This window comes from Parambassis ranga, chromosome 13 (assembly GCF_900634625.1).
Source record: "Parambassis ranga chromosome 13, fParRan2.1, whole genome shotgun sequence".
In the NCBI taxonomy this organism is placed as follows: domain Eukaryota; kingdom Metazoa; phylum Chordata; class Actinopteri; family Ambassidae; genus Parambassis; species Parambassis ranga.
The window spans coordinates 9470428-9490664 of record NC_041033.1 but is presented as its reverse complement, the minus strand read 5'-3'; the positions used below and the strand labels follow the sequence as shown (position 1 = coordinate 9490664).

The following is a 20237-nucleotide window of genomic DNA, read 5'->3' as shown; positions in this document are numbered from 1 at the left end:
AATTTAGTATTATACTTTTGTTTAAAAAAAAAATTAAAAAGAAGTTTGAGTTTTTAAACAGAAGATGTTGAGTTGAGTCAAATTGTGTGTATAAGGAGAATCTGACGCTGTGGTCCAAGGATTTGATAGAGTCCATCTCTTTGCATTTATCCCTCTGAACCTTCCTCTCTTCCTTCCTGCACCTTGCTGCCTTTGTTCCCCCCCCTCACTACTCCCCTCAGCGTTCTCTTTCTCCCTTGTCTCCCCTTCTTCCCACTCTCTAGACTCTAGAATCTCCTCTAGCCGTCCATGTTTTATTACCATGCCCCTGTAATATTGCTGGATATTAAAAAATATACATCAACTGAGCAATTACAGGCTATCAAAAAGAGTAGGTTTAGCCCCGGGCCCTGCGAGTGCTGCACGGTAGATGCATAGAGATGAGATGAGGAGAAATCAAGGGAGAAGCCTCACCTTAGCTCGGGTCGCTAAAACACAACCGAGATCAGCCAAGATTGTAGAACATTTGAGCTACTGCAGGCAGGCTACTGTACATGTTCTACTCACTCATATGCAAATAATACAAAGTCAGAGACAGTGAAATGTCTTCAAGAGAACACAGATGTATTCATGGATGCATACACACCTATGCACACACCTTCACAGGCGAGCATGTGCTCTTACATACAAATATAAATAACAATTGTTATTATACACATGTGATTTCATACAGTGTGACACACACACATACACAGCCTTGTCTTTCTAGAGTTCTCCCGATGAGCAAACACGATCCTCGTTGATGTTAACTTGCTCTGCCAAGGCCTCAGATTTAGATGGAGAAAATAGCCCCTGTTAAGGAGCAATAATGTTTAGAGAAGGGGCTGAGGAGACTCTGTTAATAGGACTCACTTAAAATTCATAGTTGCTATGCAAAATAAATCAGCGGTTTCCTGCGCGGGGGCAGTGGGTAAGGGAATGATGGTGTAGGGAGCGAGGGAGAAGGAGGGGCTGCGAGTGAATAAGAGATGAGGTTTAAACGTTGGCAGTCCCAAGTCTGACACACACAAAAGCACACAGGCTGACGCGCACATCCGTACATGCACACACAAACACGTGATCAGCAAATCCTTTTGATTTTTGTTGGCTGCTTCAAAGAAGGAAATCTACTGTGAGAAAAAAGACAGGGAAACATGTGGAAGGAGTCTGTGTGGATGTGTGTATTTGTGTGGAGAGTGACTGTACTGCATATGAGTGTGTGTTGTTTTTTGTGGTTGTTTTTAATTATAAACAGGAGACCAAGTAATTCAACATCACACCTGATATCATTTAACATATTTTCTTCTCACAGGTACCAACACACAAACAGATTTCAGGTCATTCAAACACATAGTGGGGATTTGTTTATTTTACCATAGAGGATTAATGTAACCCTGCTAGCCAGGCTGCAGGGATGGGCCTTACTTTGTATTTGTTATGATTATAAGTGAAATGTTTCAACAATTATTGGATGGATAGCCATGAAATTTGCTTAAGCCACTACATACATCATTGATGTCCATCATTATTATGGAAAATATTTATTACATTTTCTAAACATATTTTAAAAATTAAAGGCTATTGACCTTTTGACTGCTGACTAGCTGCCTGGTGATGGAGAATAATGTATTCTGCATACAGATGGTGTCATGCAGCATGAATTGGTGATGGTGTTCATGCACACTTCCTTCAGCATACAGTACATTATAATAGTCATTTTATTATCATCAAATCAAAACTGCTTTATTGGATGAATACATTTATATGACTCATCGCTGGAACACTGGTGACTTTCCCATTGGACAAAAATTGATGAATGTTGCTCTATGTCTGTTGTTATTGTTAGCACATAGCATGCTGAAGTTAAATTTAAAAGGAATCAAGCTTACAGAGAGGATAGCATCACTGTAGACTCTTTTTTGCAGTCTCAACTGTGGACTTAGGCAGCGTGCCTCTTGGGTCAAGGCAGTAGATGCATGTATGGATATAATATAGCTACATCTATGTATGCACCACCCTTGGAGCCTCCAGCCTGAGTGAGGTTTAGTACACCAGGATAATTCAAACATCATCAGACAATACAATTTCATTCATTCTAGTACCATATTATAAAGGATTAATTGTAATTTCAGGTACTTTAATTGACTTGAGGGTGTCAAATCATGCTAGCACTTCTAGTATAATCAAACCATACCAGACTAGTTCATGTGTAAATCTAAAACAAATGATTACTCAGTTAGTTAAATGTTGTTGACCCTGTGAAAAACTGTTTGTGCATCTGTTTCTACACTGTTTTTTTGTTTGTGTGTGTGTTGTGCGTATGTTTTTGTTTGTTTGTGTGCCTGCATCCCTATTTTTGTTTCTTGTCAGCATGTACAGATGGATTCTGAGCATGTGTGCAAAACCAGCATCTCTGTGTTTGTCTTTATTTGTGCTTTTCTGAATGTGAATGTGTATGCATGTCTGTATATGGTTGAAGGCGTGTGTGGCTGTGTGAGACAACAGCACGGCCAGCGGACTTGTCTGCTGTATGAATAATCAAAGTGGTCTCTCTCATCATTAAATCATTGCTGTCCTGGTGGGAGCCTGAGGACGGAGATGGAGTGAGAGAGAGAGCGAGGGAGAGAGCGAGGGATCATAGTTAGCGCTGCAGGGGTACATGCTCTCTCCCTCTCCTCCGTCGTGTACTGTGGCTGAGATGTGTCATGAGCACAAGTCTTTTCTGCTCTCTGTGCTCGCCCACTTAGCTCCCCCAGACACAGCGGCTCTCATACGCACACACTCATACATATGCACGCACAGTAAAACACTCATGCACACAGACACGTTATCCAGGAGGGTACAGACATTCACACACAGACTCACACACACACACATCTTTTCTCAGGAAGAGAAGGCCTCCAACCAGTGCTACACAAGAATCTGCCACATGTAGCTGCCATTACTGTTCTGTTCAGTGACACAGTGCTCACTACTGCATGTTTACTCTACACATAAATATAATATTTTCTACACAGTGTTGTCTGTTTTAAAAATGATTCACACATTTGTCTTAACTACTAAAAAATAGTATTTTTAAAGGTTTCTGTGACTAACCACATCAAATGCTTCATAAGACGTATGCTGTAGAAATGTTATTACAAATACTGTACTGAAATTTGCTGTCTTGTTAAAACCATTGAAGCCACTTTAGTTGAGTTTAGTAGAGAGGTTGTTTCATTAGATTTTAATTTCAATGGCTTGGCTTCTAATTACCCTTCAAAGACTAGCAGTCAAATTATTTACAAAAAATACTGGCCTGCAGCAATCTGTGTCCAATGACGTAAAGCTTCTTCAGCGCTAAAATAAGGCATGGCAAGGCAATCAGCTAATCAACTAATCAGCAACTAACAAAATAAATATAGCAGGACATTTAGCAGCTAAGTTGGAAGACATTTCTGAGACCCAAACAAGTGAAGGAGAAGCATTACTGGATTTGTTGCTGATCAAATGTACTGTCCTGCTTAGATAGGTGTGATTGCTATGCACTTTCATTGCTTCTAAAATGTTTCTGATGTTTTTTGTCAGTCATACCCTCAGTTTGTAAGTCATCACACAACTGACAGTAATTAGATCCCACTAATAGTTTTACCTACATGAAGGGGTAATAATAATATTAAGCGAGATAATGTCCACATTGATGTAGATTAACATATTCATTCAGTCTGCTCAAACTGCAGGATTTAATATGGTGTAATCCACTGTGGGAGCTTCACACTTTAGAGATCATTATGCTGTGAAAAGCACCTGAAAGTCTCTGTGAGTGTTACAATCAGGAGGCAGCTTCATGTGGAGTGACTGCAGACTGTGCACGAGAGATGTTGAACGACACACACTTGCGCACAAGCTAGATGTGTTACTAATGAGCCTGGTGTGCAGTTACGGCGTAGAGCCAGACCGGCTCCACACTCAGACCGATGGGAGTTCAGTCAGGAGTCACCGTTTTTTTTTTCTCTGTTCCTCTGCCTCATCTTCAGAAAGCTGCACATTACTGCGCGCTGTCGTTATCAAAGTAGGTGCAGGCTTACCTGAAGGGCTCCTTTTTCAATCTCTACGTATTGGGAGAGACAGGTAGACTCAAACATGAGTTCATCGTTGTCCCTGAAGTGTTTAAGTGGTTGTCGTAATTGTCAGAGAAAAAAGAAAGGGAGGTTTCTCAGCGTCAGATGAAAAATAGGATGAAATGTGTTTGATCACAAAATATGTGTAGATCTTGCCAATTATACTAAAATTTATGGAAGGGCACATGCATGTGATTAAAATATTTGAACCAATGCCATTTTTTAACTTACTCCCTCATTCCCCTGTACATTCTTCTCCTGCCCCTCTCTTGTCATCTCTGTCCAGTCCCTGCCATGATCACCTCCTACCCCAACACCACCCTGGCCACGCAGGGTGAGGAGAAGAGGATGAGCTGCATAGCTCACGGGGAAAAACCCATCATGGTGCGCTGGGAGAAAGAAGAGCGCATCATCAACCCTGAGACCAGCAGATATGTGGTGACTGTCAAGGAGGTGGCTGACGAAGTCATCTCAACACTGGTGGTGAGTTTCACTGTAAATGGAATGGGCAGCACGCCGAATGACTGAAGGCTGCAGTCATTTTTTAACTATACGGACAGATGGAAAGCTGAGAGAGGGCGAAAGAGTAGCGGAGGCAGAGCAGAGAAAACTCAAGCTTGAATACATTCACATGATAATAAAATCTAAAAGTAGAGGATGAAATATTAAAGAGGTACCTTGCAGTTCAATTTCATGGTGGTAAAAACACAGCATGAATGAGTCCATACAGCATGTAATGCCCTATATCCAAGGATATATGCTGAGAGATAATTATGGAGTTCTCACATGGTTTGGCAGTTGAATCCCACTACTGTATATACTTGTTTAATGACTGCACAGTCCAGACTCCTCACTACCAACTCTTCTCACCTTAAATCAGGTGGGCAGAGATGGGAGTCCTGAGTTTGTGGTGTATTTCTCTGTAGATTATGCCTACTGTTCGTGAGGACTCAGGGTTCTTCTCCTGTCATGCCATCAACTCGTTCGGCGAGGACCGAGGCATCATCCAGCTGACAGTGCAAGGTAAGCTTCGCCTCAGACTCAGCTCTGGTTTCTTTTAGTGGATCTCTGTGCAAGAAAACTCTGCCAGGGAGTAGTAAAGATTCCAGTCATTTATTACTTCATTCATTTATTAATTTGATTGCTGCACAGTGAGTCTCCTGGTCTTTATGCTATCTCTCACTGGGGAAATCACAGAGAAAAACCGATACACTAGTCTTGTCCGCCTGCCGTGCACTTTTATTTCAAGATGTCCACTTCACTGTCTCTGCCTCTCTCAAACTTACTGCTGCGTTCATGTTTGATCAGAACCACCCGACCCTCCAGAAGTAGAGATCCGGGAGGTTAAAGATCGCACCATAGCTCTCCGCTGGACCATGGGCTTTGATGGCAACAGCCCCATCACAGGATATGATATTGAGTGCAAGAACAAATCAGGTACACACAAAGGGGAAAACTGTTGTAACTACATGAGGCAAAGCCGAGCAGTCAGTTCACCTGCTCCTGTTTTGTTGTTTTCTAGCTTCATGGCTATCAGCCCAGGTGACCAAAGATGTGTCACCGCAGCTCAACCAGGCCACTATCATTGACCTCCACCCTTCCTCCACTTACAACATCCGCATGGTTGCCAAGAACATTATCGGCAACAGCAACCCGAGTAATGAGCTCACCATCACTACAGATGAAGCAGGTCAGTAAGCTTGTTATGAACATGATGCAGTTCTCCTTATTAACTTATCGTCATATATTATTTGAATTCTTTACTTCTGCTCTTCTTTGGATTTTCTGTCATTGTAAATTATTTTCTGAAAAGAAACTCTTTTGACCCTGAGTCCATTTCCTCCCAGCACACAACCTGTTGAGTTGTCTTGCACATAATTATTTTACAGTTGTTTTAAATGGAGGCCATCATCTGGGGAAACACATCAGCTCACAGTTGCTTTTAGTCATCTCTATCAGTGTTCACTTATCCTCTATTGCCCATAACGATCCCCCCGCAGGCATTCCGGCACATTAAAATGGCACATTTTATCAGATTCATTGCTAAGATAAAGCAATAAACTTCATGTTTCTTTTCTCACATTATTTAAGGTTAAAAGTTGATTATGTTAGACAGTTTTAAATTATTATTAAGTTGAGGTGAAAGCTGCAGAGCTCATGGAGGAAAATTATTCTCAGCTCCAGAGCACCATCTAGTGAACACTTTTATTGGTTGATCTCCCATTTTAGAACCAGACATGCAGTAATGGTAAATGATACGCTTCATTTACAGCTCCTGATGGGCCACCACAAGATGTCACTCTGGAGCCCACCTCCCCACAGAGCATCAAAGTTTCCTGGAAGGTACCATAACGTGTCTACCAGTCTAATGTATTGAAACAAACAGCATGCATTGTTTTAGACTTATGGAAATCGATACTAAATGGAAAACAGAAAACGCACAGATGATTCTTATTGTTCATGTGGCAAGTAGATAAATTCAGTTTAATTTAAATTTTCAATGTATTTTTCTGAGCTGCTAAACATTCTGCACAATTCATTTAAAATAATGTGGTATACTACAAGAAGTGGTAAGATATATTCAAGAATAAAGCTACATAATCTTGTGGAGTTATTCACTCTTCATCAATTTGGATAGTTTTGTAACAGGTTGTTGTAGTTGTAAGCCACTGACCATGTATTCTTTGTTCAGCCTCCCCAGAAACACCTGCAGAACGGTGTGATCCGCGGCTACCAGGTGGGCTACAGGGAGTACAGTCCTGGTGGGAGCCATCAGTTCACCATTATCAGCGTGGATACAACAGGAGACACTACAGAGAGCATCGTACTGGACAACCTGAAGAAGTTCACTCAGTACAGTGTGGTGGTGCAGGCTGCAAACAGAGCAGGCACCGGGCCATCTTCACAGCAGGTGGTCACCAAGACCCTGGAGGATGGTAAGTAGGAGAAATGTCAATTCTTATGATTATTATGATTATGATTATTATGATTATTATTGTTAGGATGACAATGTATTTCTTTAGTGAATGTTTTCTGAACCTCCCATCAAGGACTGTAGATGCAGCAATTGGCTTAACTTATTTTTGTGAAAATGCTTCCATCAAGTGGACATTTTCTGAACTACAGTATATTATTTAAAATATGTTCTTATCTTCTGTAACATCCTGCTACTGAATATATACAAAATACAAAAAAATAAATTTGTTATTATTATTTGTAGGATATAAATGTCTTCATTTGTAATGTATAATTATTTGTAGGTAAAATGATTAATGTTTTTAACCTTAAAGTCGTGACTGGTATTGTCAGCCTTCATTAAGTATTACATTGCAGCAATGTTTCTCTTCCTTTGTCTGTGGTAGTGCCGTCTCGGCCACCAGAAAACGTCCTGGCTGTGGCCAAGTCTCCAGAGGTCATTTCACTCTCCTGGATGCCTCTGCCCAGAGAGTCTCTTAATGGAAACCTGCAGGGCTACAGAGTCATCTACTGGGCCAACCTGCCAGATGGAGGTACACATACTCATACACACACAAATGATATGGAATTTTAATGGATGCAGTTAATTTACTGTTTACATGAATTAAAGTTCTATATGGCTGCAATGAGATCCTATCCATTTGATCCCAGAAAGGCCATGTATAGGTTCACTTCCTGAATCCAGAGAATTTCAAAAATATTGCCAGATAATACTCTAAAAGCAGTAAAAGCAAAGAAATGTTTTGCTTTGGGTTACATAGCTTGTAAAAAAACTGTGTGCTCTTGATTTTATTGCTGTTGCGTGTTCATCCATCCACTAGGGGAAGCTGTGGTTTTGTCATGTAGTAATATGCTCCTGTTGCAGAGGTTGCATAGAATTTGTATAAATCAATCAAATGACCCACAGTGGACCCACTCAGGCAGTATGTCTGGCAGTTTCTGGTTGAGTGTCTAGTAGTATTATCTTCTTCGTATTTGCACTCACAAAATTGATTTTTAATTTTAGATTGTTTTCTTTCTTTGAATTGAACAGCTCATTTACACATTTGATATGAGTTATTATTTCTCTTGAATGTGATAAACAGTGGACAGTGAAAGCTGCATTACACAAAAGGAACATGTATGGCTGTTTTTCCTCCGTATATGTGGCAGTAAAGCAATGATCCAACCTTCAGCCATGCTGGTCTCCATCAATAATTTGCAGTGCCATTATTCCAGCCAAGCCTATTGCTTCAGCCCTGAATGACAGGGCATAAAGAGAGCAGAGGAGAGGATAATAAAAAACCAAGCAAAAATAAAAATTTACAAATACACAGAAACAGGGATACTTTGACAACTTGTTTACTTGTTGTGCCACTATGCTGCACCATACTGCTGCTGTGTATTATTTGTAGCCAGACTTTACATTATCTCTTCTTATGTGTCAGAACTTGGAGAAATTAGAAATGTGACTACCAGCCAGCCATCTCTGGAGCTAGATGGTTTGGAGAAGTACACCAACTACAGCATCCAAGTCTTAGCCTTCACAAATGCTGGAGACGGTGTCCGCAGTGAACAGATCTACGTCCGCACCAAAGAGGATGGTACGATAAACTTCACTGCATTGTGCAAATTAGTGCAGTATGATCACAGCTAGATAAAAACAGCACTCTACAGTGATATATTCTTTTGTTCCACAGTTCCTGGTCCTCCAGCAGGAGTGAAGGCTGCAGCCTCCAGTAGTTCAGTAGTGTTTGTCTCCTGGCTGCCTCCTCTGAAACTCAACGGCATCATCAGGAAATACATCGTCTTCTGCTCTAACCTGCACCCCATGGTAATAGCATTTGTATACCACAAGATTCTCACGATATTATCCAAACTTTCTGCCCATCTACAGCTGATACATATGAATCTCACTGTATATTCTCTACCTGACACTGCTTCTTCCCAATGATACATTAATCTCTTCCCTTCTCCTGTTTTACAGGTGATGAGTGAGTTCGAGGCGTCTCCAGATGCTTATTTCTACAGGATCCCAAACTTGGCTCGCAACAGGCAGTACAGTATCTGGGTGGTGGCTGTGACTGCTGCTGGTCATGGCAACAACAGTGAAAAGATCACAGTGGAGCCTCTGGCTAAAGGTACAACTAAACGATACTCAGGAGTCAAGTCTAGTAGTAGGAGCACACAGTTGATTTTGTTTGCTGTGTTTCTGCGTTTCTGCTTATAGCTCCAGCCAGGATCCTGACGTTTAACGGGACAGTCACCACTCCTTGGATGAAGGACATTGTTTTACCATGCAAGGCTGTTGGAGACCCGCCTCCTACCATCAAGTGGCTCAAGGGAAAGTAAGTTTAACCATTACTTTTGCCTTGGTGAATGCATATAGGGTGGGAATATATTATTTTCCTGTATTTTTTTCTAGCACCAACGGGACTCCCACACCTGTCCTTGTGGATGGCCGCCGTAGTGTTCATGGCAATGGCAGCTTCATCATTCGTACAGTGAAAGCAGAGGATTCTGGGAACTACAGCTGTGTGGCCAGCAACAACTGGGGGTCGGATGAGATCACGCTTAACCTGCAGGTCCAAGGCAAGTAGTTATACAAGTAGAGACACATATCTCTGATTTGTTGTTTATTTGGATTTTTTCCACCTCCATACCAGGCAAACTATTTAATATTTCTCTTCATACCCACAGTCCCTCCTGACCAGCCACGCCTCACAGTTACCAAGACGACCACCACATCAATCACATTGTCATGGATACCTGGAGACAATGGAGGAAGCTCCATCAGAGGTGAACACATCACACATAAACATAGAACAGTACGCACCCACAAATAAGCTTCAACCACACGTATTAACAGTTTTTAGAAGCAATCGGCCCCTTCTGTTGTTTGTAATCACCTGTGCACACCTCTTCCATCACTCAGATCCATTGCTACCTGTTCAGATGCTTATGTCTTATTAACTGCTGCTACAGCACAATACTAGAATCCAAAAGGTAGATTAAAAAGCAGCAGAGAAGATTAGGTCTGTTTAAAGATTAAAGCACTCCATCTTAAAGAAAGCACAATTACAGTGAAACAGCTTGTGGTGATTTATCAGGGCTCCTAATCAAAGAGCTCCTGACTTTGGAGCTGTAGTCTCTTAGTATCTGTCTATGATACCTTCTCTCTGATATTAGTTTTGTTTCTGTGCTCAGTGTAAGCCATCACCAAAAAACACACATGAGCTATTTGTAGCCAAGCTTGTAGTGTGCAGTGAGGATCATTGTAAGAGGCGCCCTCTCTTCAGACTATCACCACAACAGAATCATGGAGTCTTTATCCACAGTTGTATGACAATGAAAGTGTCACCTAACTGTCTTTACATCAAATAAATACAGATTTTTATAAATTACAGTCCCACATAACCATTAACAATTTTTAGACTTAAAACCTTTTTTTCCACCAGGTTACATTTTGCAGTACTCAGAAGACAACAGTGAGCAGTGGGGCAGTTTTCCCATAAGCCCCAGTGAGCGCTCGTACCGTCTGGAGACCCTGAAGTGTGGCACATGGTACAAATTCACCCTGACGGCCCAGAATGCAGTGGGGCCAGGGCGGATCAGTGAGATCATTGAAGCTAAGACACATGGGAAAGGTAAGAAATTTTTGAAAGAAAGTTTTGAGCCTCACAGTCAGCACGTATGTGGTGCTGTGATGGTAACCAATTGTGATAAATCGAAGTATTGTTTAGAAGTGATTATGACTGGATTAAACCAGATTAGGAAATATTTTTCCAAGCAATAGAAAAATGTCATTTAAATTGACACTTATAATTCCAAATTCCTCTCATAATACAGTTAAAGTGTAATTAGACATTCCCCTGTAAAAGTTATCATGGTGGTTGTAATCTTGGACTGTCTCCTCAGAACCCCAGTTTGCCAAAGAACATGAACTCTTCACCAGCATCAACTCCACCAGGGCAAGGCTTAATCTGATTGGCTGGAATAACGGCGGCTGTCCGATCACCTCCTTCATACTGGAGTACCGGGCTGTGGACTCTGCCACCTGGACCACAGCCCAGCGCACATCACTGACCAAGAGCTACATCCTGTACGACCTGCAGGAGGCAACCTGGTACGAGCTGCAGATGAAGGTCACCAACAGTGCTGGATCAGCAGAGAAGAGGATCACCTTTGCTACTCTCAATGCTGATGGAAGTGAGTTGGATTAAATAAATTTCCTGCACTGTTATCAAGGATCTTTGGATGAGGACGGAACAGAATCATCAGTACTTGTCAAAATATAATAAGATATCCCTTCAAGTTTACAGATGAGATAACAGCATGGCAGTTATAATTTCTTACTCTTCATTGCAGTATCAAGAAAGGTGGACACTTTCTCTGAATTATTACTATTAACAACATTACTAATTGTTTATTTGGCAATAGCAAGGAACTCACAAACAACTTTCGAAAGTCGAGAAATTATTGAAGTATATATAATGTAACAAAAACAATGCTCACCATAACACAAACTGTTACATTCTGATATTGTGATGCGATTTAAAGTACGGAACTAAAAAAGTCTCTGTAACACTTAACACAAAAACTTAAGCTGCCGGTTTTATACTGCAGCATCAGTGTTAGAGCATAAAGTGCCGTTCTGCAGTGCTGCCTGCAGTGCAGTTATGTGTTTTAAGAGTATTTGTGAATCCGACTATTTTGTCAGCCTTTTGAACAAATTGACAGGTATTTTGACAGCTCAGTAAGAGAATGGGAATGGTCTTAGGAGCTCCATATGCCTTGGGCTACAGATTGTGTCAGTCATACACAAAGGAAGTGTATAATCTGTGCAGAAGGAGGCACTCTGTGCCGCACTTCAGACTCTTAATTTATTTTCTTTTGAAGAGTTTTGCTGAAAAGTGTAAGCTGCCTGTCAGGATGTTGTGTGTGTGCGTGCATGACAGTGTGTTTGGATTTGGTTTGCTTGACAGTAGGCCCAAACTGTAGTGTAGCTCAGCTGCTAAATTTCCACTCTTGAGACTAACAGCACCTAATCAGTCTCCCATAAACCTGGTGCCCCAGCCTCAATGGAATACGGTCAGCCAGTTGGAAACCTGCATGCTTTCTCATGGCCAGCAGGGAGTCTTTTCCAATACATAAAGATGATCATTCTATAAATTATGATCACATTTAGAGAGAAAAGGGGCAATAAAGCAGAAAATCTTGTTATATTATATAATATTACTACCATATGAATGTGCATAGTGGCCAGATAAGATCCTGAGGGAAGACTCCTGGTGGGAGTGTAATTTGCCTGTAGGAAAACACAATTTGAATTTTTTTATTATTATTATTATTATTTGCTATAAATCATGTGAATTTTTTCTGTTGTCTTCAAGGTACCATCCCTCCACTGCTGAAACGAGGAGATCCCATATCAGACAACATGTCAGGCAGCGGAGGTCTGAAGATGGTGGTGACCATCACCTCCATCCTGGTGGTAGCTGTGCTGGTTTTTATTATGCTTATGGTGCTGAAGAGGAGAAGGAGGGAGCAGAGGCTCAAGCGACTCAGAGGTGGGTTTGTGAATAAATCATATATTCTATTTTGTATGAAGTTCAGCTAATTAGTTAAAACTGTTTCTCTGACCACGAATACATTAGTGTCATAGCTCTAAAACAAAGGCTGATACACACACAGACAGCAAAATTTATGTGAACAATTAAATGTAACAGAAAACTGAAGTTTCACTGTTAACTGCAGTTTGTTTGTGTGTTTATTTTCCAACTGTAACATGCTTTACTTGCCTTTTTGTAATTGTGCAGTATTTCCACTGCATAGCTTAGCAACTAGGACAGTACTATTATGGTATTAACTACCTCTTTGCTGACTTCACAGATGCCAAAAGCCTGGCAGAAATGCTGATGAGGTATGTATTCTTAATTTTAATTTATGAACGCTGCTTTACTTCAAGCAGGGAACATAAATCACAGCATAGCCCACAGTTACAGCGCCTATCAGTAAAGATCAAATATATTGCATTCAAGCTGCCCTTCTTGCCTCCGTACAGCTACTTATCAACTTAAATGGAACTGAATTAGCATTTCTGCGTTACAATGCAAAATCACACAAGGAATTCTTTTTCATTTATCTTCTCAGCAAGAACACGCGGACACCGGACACAGTGAACAAGCAGCAGCAGACATTAAGAATGCACATCGACATCCCCAGAGCCCAACTCCTCATCGAGGAGAGGGACACCATGGAGACAATCGGTAAGATGCTCCGTGTGAGTGAGACCTTGCATTTATCTTTCACTGTCTAGTTGATACTTATATCTCCGTCCCCCTTTCTCAGATGACAGGTCCACTGTGCTATTGACAGACAATGACTTTGGGGAGACCAACAAGCAGAAGTCCTCCACAGTGACTCACACTGTCCACTACCAGTCTCTGTCCCAGGCCACTGGACCACTGGTAGATGTGTCCGATGCCAGGCCTGGAACCAGTGAGTCCCACCACCGTCAGTGCCCAACATTTATTACTTTTACTACTAATATTATCAATACTGCTTGTCCTGTGTTACTAACAATGACGAATGTGTTGATTTTGTTTGCAGCTGTGAGTCTGAACGCGCTCATTTACTCTCCACATAGACACAGTTATATTCTTATAGACGCCTCATCATCTGAATACAAAGCAAATAGCTTTTCCACACTGTCTTGGTTTTCCCTGAAAACAGCACTTGTAGACTAAATGAGCAGTTAGATTACAAAGACACATCCACTGTGCTGCTGAGCAGCTGCTGGGCTTCTAGTCTTTGAACTCCACTGAAGCAGAACTGATGCAGAGTAGTGATCGTCCTGCTTCTTCTTGACACGTCCTCCACTGATTGCCCTGCTCCTACTGGCCAGTTGGGCCTGAGTGTACATGAGGACCAGTGCACACACACACTCCAGTGATGTGTTCAAATGATTTTCTGCAGACAGTGGGCCATTACAGATTCAGAAAATTGTCACATTTATTTTACTTTCAGTAGAATGGTCAGTGAAGCAGAGTATTAAAATGTTGACATAACATCCACAGACCAGTATTACATCTGTACAAATACACACTTCCCTACACAAATATGGAAGCAAGCCCACATTCATCACAGCCGAGCACACGTGCATTTACACACACACAGTCACATGATTGCTTCATTTAACCTGAGCAGTGGGGCATGAACCCAGAGTGCTGACTCAGCTGCTTTATTTCTCCCCGCTGTTGGCCAAACACCTCCATCATTTCATCCTTCCATCCCTGCTGATAGAATTACTGTCTGACCTACTGCAATTACCAGCGCCATTCTTCTCCACGCAGATTCAATCCAGGCTTTTTCTAAAGGGTCTCAGTCTGAATTGGCTCAGCAGTGCATCGAACAGCAGTCTGTCTGGGTCAGGCTGAATATGATACTATTTGTATGTCTGCGTGGAGATTAATGGTAGTGTTTACAGAGAGGCTAAATTATAGATTTATATCAGAACACAGCAGGACACACATATACTTTGTGTAGTCTGGGTTTGTGGTAGTCCTTGTCATGTCATGTTAGCAGTCTTTGAATTGGGTGCCAAACTTTTCTAAGAATGAAAAACACAAACACTGTCAACATTTGACATTAGGCTAACTCAGCATGGTCCCAACACTGAGTAAATGTTAGAGAAATGCCAGATATTTTACAAATGCTAACTTCTTTCTTTCTTCTTTCTCACCCTACTACTCACTTATTTTGTATCTGGAGTATTAGAATGTCTCTTGGATGTCTCATGGTGAATGTAACAGATGTTAGTCCCGCACTGTAACTTTAACTTGTCGTTTTGCAACTGAACATGGTAAATTCCTAGAGCAGTCTGTTGTAGATTGGCTGATATTTCTTCTTGTACAGTGATGAAAGTAATCTGAGTAATGTCAGGTGCTGTGTTGTATGTTATACAACTGTTGAATATAAAGTTTTGCTGTTTTATTCAACAACAAATATCTATTTGTTTAAAGAGGGGAAGATGTTCTGATTCCAAATACAATAGTAATGCTTAATCTCAACATTTTACAGATTTGTCTGCAGATGATTAATAAACAAACAAAACAACACAACACAACAAAAAAAATTGTCCAGTCAGAATAAAAACTGTAAATGTTGCATTTTCTGTCTTCACTAACACTGTTGAACCTCTTTTCTTACTAGATCCCACTGCCAGACGCACTGCCAAAGCTGGTCCTGCCGCAGCACGGAGCCGCTACGCCAGCCAGTGGACTCTAAACCGGCCACACCCCACTAGCTCCTCACATACTCTGACAACCGACTGGAGGCTCCCCACACCACGTGCTACTGGATCTGTGGACAAAGAGAGTGACAGTTACAGTGTCAGCCCCTCACAGGATACAGGTGAGAGTAAGATCCATGCCTTTTTAACAAAACTGCTGCAGTATGCTTTACAATAACTCAACATTGTGCTGCATCAGATCGTGCACGGAGCAGCATGGTATCGACAGAGAGCGCATCCTCCACCTATGAGGAGCTGGCCAGAGCCTACGAGCATGCCAAGATGGAGGAGCAACTTCGCCACGCCAAGTTCACCATCACAGAGTGCTTCATCTCTGACACCTCATCCGAACAGATGACAGCAGGGACCAACGACTACACTGACAGCCTGACCTCCAGCACGCCGTCTGAGTCGGGCATCTGCCGCTTTACCGCTTCACCGCCCAAACCTCAGGATGTCAGCAGGGTCATGAACATGGCTGTGCCAAAGGCACACAGACCTGGTGAGGAAGAGAGTTCACACCAACCATACAGTACACAAATCTTATTCAATGAGTTACTGCTTTAATGAACTCCTTAAATCATTACACAGTACAGTGTACACTTTGTCGTCTACTGAGGAAGTAGCTCTTTGCTGTTCTGCAGCCTTTCTGTAGACTTTAGACTAAACCCATCACTTATTATTAACAGGGATTATGAGATGCAACTTCTTCTAAAGCACTGAAGGGTTTTCACTGGTAAACTATTTTATTTTCTAAACATTTTCGCTTTTTTCAACCAGTTTAATACATCTGCATTGTGAGGGAACATGCTGTGCCATGTTCTCTCTCCACTCAGCTTGCAGTCTCACCTCACATGACCCGCTGCACCTCCTGCTAGCACTGCAGCTCAATTACGAGTTCTGGCAGAGCATGCTGACGAGCTGCTGACCACACACACCCTCAAAAAAGACAGACACCCTCCTCCCTGACACTTGTGCACAGCAGATTCATCATCACCTCTGCTGTTATGTTACAATGTGTCTGGAGCCACTGACAATTAGCGATAGTGGAGGTGTCCTGTCCAGAAATATGTGTGTGTGTGTGTGTGTGTGTGTGTGTGTGTGTGTGTGTGTGTGAGAGAGAGTGAGGTAAACCATACCAGAATTCTCGGTTTGACCAGAGAAGAGTTGAGGCCATCAGATCTGCTTCTTAAGTTTCAGGGCTCATTATGTTGTGCACATTTGTGCACAGGAGAGCAGAGTCAAATCACCGGTTTACCAGGGAGAGAGGGCAGCTAAAGGCTATCTGTCAACCTAACCTGAAGGCATTATCACTCGGTACAAAACACCACTTTACTGCCACAGTGGAGACCTTCCAGTGTAATACCAGACTCTTAGTTTTTCAAGCTGGTGGAGCAAACCATGAAGTCGGTTACTCTAGGTATACTGTATAGGCAAGCTGTGTTGTACTGTAGTACGTGTTGTTAGGTTAACAAAAGTAAAAAATAACACTTTAATAACACCTTAAATAATATTTTTTCTACAAGTGTTGTGTACTTTATTGTTGAAATCCTGGCCCTGTGTGGAGGCCAGATTGTCTGACATTGAGTGCATGAACCTGTTTGTCTCTGTTACACCAAGTGGCCTGAGCTGACCTCACCTGTCCATCACAGAGGTCAGAGGTACAGCTTTGCCTTTCATATGACCAGCCTGTACTTTATGTTTCTTTATTGCTGCATCGGAGCATTCCCATAAGATTAGTGTAAATAGACTATGCCCTGTGTGTGTGTGTCTACAATATAGGAATTGTATGCAATTATGTTTATGCAATTATTAAAACATCATTCTTTGCAAAAGGCTGAGCAGGCGATGCAACAGTCAAGCACACAGATTAATGGTGTAGCAGTGAGTTGCTGTTGTATTGTGGTTACACATTCTGTCTCATTACTGTACAATCTGCAATTTACTGGCTGATGTATTTTCCAACTACATTTCTAATGAGCTCCCACAGAAACACTTAAATCTATATTTAATTCAATTGACACTCCTAGCCATTCATCATCTCCGCTGGCACTAATGGGGCTTATTATAAAACACTGTAAATTATTCATTCTCCACCGTGAACCCAGAAATCCATTCTCCAAGGTCACATGTTGGACTGAACCTGCAGCCGAGATATCCTGGTGCATTAGGCTGTGTATGTGTGGACTGTGTACATTTGAGTGTGTCAGCATGTGTGGGAGAGAGGACACTTGTTGAATCCTGTAAATGCTTATGATAAAAAGCTTCATCACTAACAACACAATGCAGGTCTGATCAGTCAACCTGGCACACTTGTGATGAGCTGATTTGCTCTGTTAAGTGTGTAATCCATTCAGATGAATGTCTCCCTCTCATACAACATTTGTGCTTAGTAACCATATTAAATCTGACCTATTTATCTTGCTACAGGCCTTTATTGGTTCTTAAGCTTTCAGAGAAAATTGTCTAATACAAAAAATGTTTTTTTTTCTATAAAGGCTAGTAGTGGAGACACCGTCTATCTTTCAGCTTCACCACAGTAAAAATCATTATTCCAATTATTGCTTCAGTCCCTTACAAGCAAAGATAACATTGTCATACCCAGCTTCCCATTACATTATGTAATGCACATTTTTCCCAGATAGAAAATATCACATCGACTAGATTCACACTTGGGGAAGATTGGTATTACATTAAAATAATAGTTATGTGAATCATAAAACCTAGAGAGCCTGAGGTGAACGAACGTAACAGTGTGAATGTGAGTTAAATATGGATTCCCAGCTCTCTGTGCTATTAATTTAAACTGAGGGGGAGGTATAATAGAATTTGTGAAGGCAAGTCAGGACCCCAAAGCAACAGTGAGACCGTGTTCCTACTGGTATCTCACACAGCCTCTCTTACAGCCACAAGCCAGACTTATCACAGTTCACAAAGTTTTTCAAAATCTGAGCTGCTGTAATGTGAAAGTTGACGCTCACAGTGATGAACCCAAAGAGATTATCTGTTCCTTGGAGCTCTGCAGAGTTTTTTAAGGTCTTTGACCTTGTTGCTTTGGTTTATGGCATGTAGCTGTTAATGTCACCGCTATCAGCATCAGCTGTAAGGTACAGAAGCCACCAGGCCCACTCTGCCCACAGCACAATCAAGCAGCCAGGACAGTGAACAACTAGCTGGTGAGCATGCAACATACAGAAGAGTTTCTTCTTCTTTTTCGTCTTCATCTTGTCTACATTGACTTTATTAGGCAGTAATCTGCTGTGTCAGCTGCATCCTAGTGAGTCAAAGAGAGAGTGTTTTCATTACGGCAAAAACTGTTGGCACAGACTATGAAGTTCAATCATGTATTCCTTTAATTTAGTTTTATGGAGCTGAAGGGACTGTGGGGGAGGAGGCTACTCTCTGACTATAGCGTGTGAATAGTTTCCACTGGACATTTCTCATTAGTGCCCAGTGATGTGTCAGAATAAAGGTGTGTATGAAGTCACACAGTGATTTAACTGCAGCTCATTCATCCTGTTTCTCTCCTCAGGAGGAGAGTTGGTCCACTTGCCGCCTTACCTCCGTATGGAGTTCCTGTTGAACCGTGGCGTGCCTCTGCCAGCCCGAGGTGGAGGGGTCAGCAGCAGTAGTGGCAGCAGCAGCAGTGGAGGAGGAGGCGGAGGAGGAGGAGGTGGAAGTGGTGGTGCAGGAGCAAGCGGAGGCGGTGCTGGTGCTACAGGGGAAACAAGAGGAGGAGGAGGAGCAGCTGGTGGAGGAGCAATGGGCCAGACCTGCCTGGAACCCCAGAGGAGCCGTACCCTGAAAAGGCCACCCCCCATGGAGCCCACCCCCATGGAAGTGCCCTCACCCAGGGAGGTGCAGCAGTGGCAGCCAGGAACTGCTTCCACCCTTCCTCACAGGGATGTCCGGGAGAGGGGAGAGGCCCGGGGGGAGGTCCGGGGAGAGGTCCCCTCCACGGGAGATTTAGCCCAAGCACAGGCTGCCAAGCTCAGCACCTCCCAGGAGTCCCTGCTGGACTCCAGAGGACACCTGAAACAGAGCAACAACCCCTATGCCAAGTCTTACACTCTGGTATAACACTGGGACACATAGGTCTGCTTCAGACAGCAGGACTACTGCAGACACACTGGAGGAGGAAGGACAAGAGACGGACGACAGGCACAGGATGGACAGTTTTCCACAACAGAAATTGTTGTATATAGAGCCGTTTCTGACATGCGTCTGAAGTGGATGCTTTTCTTTGAGTCTGTCTTTCTTTCTTTCACTCTTTTCTTTCTTTCCTCTCTCGCTCTTCTCTGTTGCTTTCACACGTTTCATTCTCTCACACCTCGCTCCTCTTCTGATCAATTTTCTCTCACAGTTTTTATTTTCTACTTGAGTATTCTTTTATTCTGAAGTGACAAAATATGAGGATTGCCAAAATGATTTATTTAAAATTTGAGAAAGAGAAAAAAATACTATTGAATTTATATCAAGGACTATTATAGTCATTATTATTACTATTATTATTATATAAAAACAGAAAATATCTAAAAAACAAGAAGGGAAATGGAGGAGCACTCTGCAGGAGAACATTGCTTTCTTAATTTATTTTGATTTTAGTGTGATGAAATCTGTGATTGGGAAACTGAAGGGATTTTTAGCACCACGAGGAGCTAACAGATGAGAAGAAGAGTGACGCCGGATATGACCGCCAATGCTGACTGATCGTAGTGTTTTTCAACCTTTCTGACGACTGCATGGCGACTGATCAAATGACAATTAATAGGAATGGCTGGAAATCCAAAAAAAAAAAAAGAGAGAGAATTTTTGTCACACTATGAAATTATACAATGTGAATATATATAAAGAGATCACTTTTATTTGTG

General features: G+C 42.0%; 1 protein-coding gene across 1 annotated transcript in view; it reads left to right on the top strand.

Moving 5' to 3' along the window:
* dscamb (Down syndrome cell adhesion molecule b) overlaps positions 1-19688 on the top strand; it is an 89500-nt gene extending 69812 nt beyond the window's left edge. The window contains exons 12-33 of the mRNA XM_028420175.1: positions 4405-4601; positions 5045-5141; positions 5427-5555; positions 5641-5808; positions 6391-6461; positions 6811-7054; positions 7481-7627; positions 8522-8677; positions 8774-8907; positions 9061-9214; positions 9304-9421; positions 9499-9665; positions 9774-9872; positions 10532-10720; positions 10992-11282; positions 12467-12643; positions 12966-12996; positions 13227-13342; positions 13425-13574; positions 15288-15488; positions 15566-15868; positions 18899-19688. Of these exons, the coding sequence (XP_028275976.1) occupies positions 4405-4601; positions 5045-5141; positions 5427-5555; positions 5641-5808; positions 6391-6461; positions 6811-7054; positions 7481-7627; positions 8522-8677; positions 8774-8907; positions 9061-9214; positions 9304-9421; positions 9499-9665; positions 9774-9872; positions 10532-10720; positions 10992-11282; positions 12467-12643; positions 12966-12996; positions 13227-13342; positions 13425-13574; positions 15288-15488; positions 15566-15868; positions 18899-19446 (3887 nt within the window). The 3' untranslated portion in view covers positions 19447-19688. The remainder of the gene's footprint in view (positions 1-4404; positions 4602-5044; positions 5142-5426; positions 5556-5640; positions 5809-6390; positions 6462-6810; positions 7055-7480; positions 7628-8521; positions 8678-8773; positions 8908-9060; positions 9215-9303; positions 9422-9498; positions 9666-9773; positions 9873-10531; positions 10721-10991; positions 11283-12466; positions 12644-12965; positions 12997-13226; positions 13343-13424; positions 13575-15287; positions 15489-15565; positions 15869-18898) is intronic.
* The last annotated feature ends 549 nt before the right edge of the window (positions 19689-20237 follow it).